Source organism: Danio aesculapii, unplaced genomic scaffold, assembly GCF_903798145.1.
Source record: "Danio aesculapii unplaced genomic scaffold, fDanAes4.1, whole genome shotgun sequence".
Lineage (NCBI taxonomy): Eukaryota > Metazoa > Chordata > Actinopteri > Cypriniformes > Danionidae > Danio > Danio aesculapii.
The window spans coordinates 28,558-33,557 of record NW_026613725.1 but is presented as its reverse complement, the minus strand read 5'-3'; the positions used below and the strand labels follow the sequence as shown (position 1 = coordinate 33,557).

The following is a 5,000-nucleotide window of genomic DNA, read 5'->3' as shown; positions in this document are numbered from 1 at the left end:
GCGCTCCAGTCTCCGTGTATCTGTGTTTGCACTGGGTGAAGAGCGGTAAACTGAGTGCAAACACAAGATACATGGAGACTGGATCGCAAAGCAGCCGTGAAGATCAGTCGAGTCATCCGCGCTCAGCGGCGCTTCAATTTTAACTTAGCGGGAATTAGACTGTTTTAAAACTTCAGTACCGGGACAACACGAGGGTGTGCTACAGAGGACTGCAGTGTTTATCGCTCACCAAGTTACATAGGCTGAAGCAGGGAAGCGTCCCCTCTGTTTACCTGCTGCCATGAACTGAAGCCTAGGAGGACACTTGAGCATATTACTCTTACAGAGCTTGTGATGTTGTTTGATGCTAAATTGCTTTTTAATTGTTTAAATTAAACGTACTGACTGATATTAAAGTGGTGTTTACACCATATCTGTATTTTGAAATTTCGGCAACAGCTGGAGGTTTGTAGTCCACAGCATGTCACTGCAATGTTTACAGTGCTGGTCCTATACTTCCGCGTTTCTTCCCACCACAGCCTCGCTTTGGTTCTTTAAAATGGCGGCCGCGTGAAATAAGCGTATTGGACACTTTCCTTTTTCCACAAACAAAATTACAGTAGTTGAGAATGTCTACATATTTAAGCGTTCTTTTATTAAAATGTCAAAACACAGAAGAGTATTTCTTCCTTGAATGGACATAATGGTGAAATTGACCAAATGGATTATAAGTGGTGCGTTATTTAAGCATCAGCTACTTTTTCCAAAAGTCTAATTATTTTCTTATAGAAAAAAAAATTATGCATTTATTTCCAAAATGTACTTTTTTTTTTTTGTCTATGAAATAGTCTGCTTTAATCCATATTTGTTATTATTTAGAATACAAAAAAACACAAAGAGGACAGCTTTGAAGAGCTTTGGAGCTAGAAATTCTACTTTTGCAAGAAAAGATTTTGGTGCAGTCATTTCCATAATGTATGATTATATTTATCTATGATATATTCTGCTTTAATCCATATTTGTTATCATTTAGAATAAAACTAAAACACACAAAGTAAGGGGACAGCAGCTTTTGGGCAAGAAATTCTGCTTTAGCAAGAAAGAAATAGAGATGTTACGATTTGATACGATTCATGACACTGAATTTTTCTGCAAACAAAATTAGTTGAGAATTACTAAATAAACAAGAGTTCTGCTATTATTTCTCAAATGCATTTTCTTTTATTCAAATGACAAAACACAGAAGAGTATTTCTTTCTTGAATGGACATAATGGTGAAATTGACCATATTCATTATAAATGCTGCGTTATTTTAGCATCGGCTACTTTTTCTTACATGTTCTAGTCTTAAAGTCAAATTATTTTCAATTTAAAAAAAACTATTTCAACGTAGTTTGTAACTTGTAAATAGTGTTAACTTCAAAATTGTAATGTATACATCAGTGTAAAACCCTATAAATGGTGGAAAAACATATTCTGTAATATTAAAGCCACCTCAAAAACCACCGCACACACTCTTCACTCGAGTCTCAAAAAATTTCATGAGCTCCGCCAGCCAAAATCATGTGTTGCGCGCACCCTAAGCAAACCTCAGCAAACACATCGATGACGTCACATTCACCGGGCGCACTGAGTTCAATAACAGAAAGCTGATTGGCTATTGCATGTTGGTCTCATTTGTAGTTGTAATACTGCAAATTACATTAGGAATAGTGAAATAAAGGACTACAACACCACGAAAACCAAGCAACAGCAGCAAAAAAGAATTTAAATAAGCATTACATGAACAACGCAAAAATAAGACCTGTGCAGAAATATTTAAGACCTAGAACAGCCAATTTAAGACTTTTTAAGGCCTAAAATTTAGATTTTTAAGACTTTTTAAACTTTTTAAGGCCTAAAATTTTGATTTTTAAGACTTTTTAAACTTTTTAAGGCCTAAAATTTTGATTTTTAAACTTTTTAAGGCCTAAAATTTTGATTTTTAAACTTTTTAAACTTTTTAAGGCCTAAAATTTTGATTTGTAAGACTTTTTAAGACCCCCCTGGAAACCCTGAAAGACCTCAGGACTGGTGTGAAGTGCTCTGATTTTGGTCTAGTATGAATGGTCAGAATGACTGCTATGGCCATTTTAGTAGTTATAAAAGTGCTAGGAGTAATGTTAAAGTACACATGAAATCAAAACTAAGGTCTGTCTGAGGTATTGGGCGTGGCTAACTTAACCACGCCCCTCCATCTGTCATCGCTATGACAACAAATAGAAATGGTGAGCAGGAGGAGGAGTCTGTTAGATTGTAATTAATCTCCTCAAACTCTTTTCCCCATCTTTCTGAGTGAAACGCATAATGTACTACATCCAATCAGCTCGCAGTAGGAAAAAAACAAGCCACGCCCACTGTTTTCTCATTTAATATTCCGTTTCTCTAGGAACTACATCACAATATGTAAAAAAGAAACAGTCGCAGCTTCTGGTTCATGCAGACTTTTAATGTGTTGTGTTTTTCGATCAGACACCAGCGTAACGGAGCGGTGATCGCCCGCTGCAGTCAGCCGGAGATCAGCTGGTGGGGCTGGAGAAACACAGAGGACGAATATCTGGTCACATCTATAGCTAAAGCCTGTCAGCTGGACGGAGGATCTCGAGCCTGCAGGAGCAGAGGAGACGGACCCGACTCTGACAGCGACTTCGGTAAGAACAAACACAAAGACTACTCTGTGTGTTTCTCTGCAGCAGAAGTGGTCATGGTTGGTCAACTATGTACTTAAATACATAGTCATCCTATTGCCATGCACATCCAGTGACCTGAACAAATGTGGGCGTGGCTTAATTTTGTCTACAGGAGTTGAATGGATGGTTGTGGTTTGCTATTGGTGGATTTCATGTTGAGTGACAGGTTGATCTCGCCGTCTTAACAGTAAACACAGAGAAGAGATGATGTTGACGATGGAGGGGAAGGTATTTGGATCCCAAGCACAGAGGATAGGATAATTCTAAAAGTCACGATGTACATTTCATTAATAATACATAATCCACTATTGTGTACAAAATAAGAGTTATTTATTTATAATCTCGGTGTTTTGAGTTGAGTCGTGACCACCCAGAGTCCCCTGCATCACGGAGGAGAGTTTTGGCTGAGCGAGCTTCATTTATCTTCTGCGCGCGCGCATGTGTGTGTGTGTGTGTGGTTAATTAAATGACTGTGAGCTGATGCTGTTCCAGTTTTCATTTATCAGACTTACATTAGTGTGTTTGTGCGTGTGCGTGTGCGCGCGCGTGTGTGTGTGTGTGCGCGCACTTACTCTACTTTTTACCTGGCAGAGTTCCAGTCAATGCAGTGAGTGTGTGTGTGTGTAGGTATAAATATATATGAGTGTGTTTTTGCTGAGTGGAGACTGCTCTTGTGCGCTGTAAACTCTCTCTCTCTCTCCTCTTTAATGTCTGTTATGATGTGCGGAGTGTATCAGGGCTGTCCGGATGCCAGAAGTTTTCCCGCATTGATTTTTTTTCCCTGCAGGACAGTCTGGAGAATTATAACTGCACTTTTGTTGCACTGAAACCAGTCTTACAGGCGACTCTCTTGTCTTTTATTATTATTTTTTTTGCAGTAGGCTATTATGAAAAATATCTATTGAAGGCACAAAGAGCATCATCCTGAGATCTAACAATTCATTACAATAATGCGATCATATAATGCATTACAAGCTCACTAGTTAGTTATTAATGAGTCACAGGCAGTCATGCTTTATGATGTTAAACATGGTATACTTAATTTAAGTCACTGTTAATTTCCACATTTAATGTAGAGTTGAGCTTGCAGTGTAGTTTGCGATATGTAGTGTAGTATGAAGTGTGTAGTGTAGTGTGTAATATGTAGCTTATATAGTGTAGTATGCAGTGTTTGTGTTGTATTATGCAGAAAGTAGTTTTTGTTGTGTAGTATTAGTGTATGTAATGTGGTATGTAGTGCAGTATGCAGTGTTAGTTGTTTAGTATGCAGTATGTAGTGTAGTATGAAAAGTTTGTAGTGTAGTATGAAGCGTATGCAGTGTATGTAATGCAGTATGCAGTGTGTAGTGTAGTATGAAGTGTATGTAGTGTAGTTTGAAACATATGTAGTGTAGTATGAAGCATATGTAGTGTAGTATGTAGTGTATGTAATGCAGTGTGTAGTATGAAACATGTAGTATAGTATGAAACATGTAGTGCAGTATGACGCATATGTAGTGTAGTATGAAAAGTTTGTAATGTAGTTTGAAGCGTATGCAGTGTATGTAATGCAGTATGCAGTGTATTGTGTAGTATGAAGTGTATGTAGTGTAGTATGAAACATGTAGTGTAGTATGAAGCATATGAAGTGTATGTAATGCAGTATGCAGTGTATGTTGTGTAGTATGAAGCATATGTAGTGTAGTTTGAAGTGTATGCAATGTAATGCAGTATGTAGTGTAGTATGAAACGTTTGTGGTGTAGTGTGAAGCCTATGTAGTGTAGTTTGAAGTGTATGGAGTGTATGTAATGCAGTATGCAGTGTATGAAGTGTAGTATTAAGCCTATGTAGTGTAGTTTGAAGTGTATGCAGTGTATGTAATGCTGTATGTAGTGTAATATGAAGCATATGTAGTGTAGTTTGACGTGTATGCAATGTAATGCAGTATACAGTGTATGTAGTGTAGTATGAAACGTTTGTGGTGTAGTGTGAAGTATATGTAGTGTAGTATGAAGCATATGTAGTGTAGTTTGAAGTGTATGCAGTGTATGTAATGACATATGCAGTGTATGTCGTGTAGTATGAAGCATATGTAGTGTAGTTTGAGGTGTATGTAATGCAGTATGCAGTGTATGTAGTGTAGTATGAAGCCTATGTAGTGTAGTTTGGTTTAATGCAGTATGCAGTGTATGTAGTGTAGGTTGAAACATGTAGTGTATGCGGTGTATGTAGTGTAGTATGAAGTGTATGCAGTGTATTAATGCTGTATGCACTGTATGTAGTGTAGTATGAAGTGTATGCAGTGTATTAAT

The 5,000-nt window shown here is 37.5% G+C and overlaps 1 protein-coding gene across 1 annotated transcript in view; it reads left to right on the top strand.

Annotated features, from left to right (window-relative positions):
• The window catches only part of mtmr4 (myotubularin related protein 4), a 49,248-nt gene that overhangs the window by 15,785 nt on the left and 28,463 nt on the right, over window positions 1–5,000 (top strand). The window contains exon 5 of the mRNA XM_056452632.1: window positions 2,491–2,669. Coding sequence (XP_056308607.1) covers window positions 2,491–2,669 — 179 coding nt within the window. The remainder of the gene's footprint in view (window positions 1–2,490; window positions 2,670–5,000) is intronic.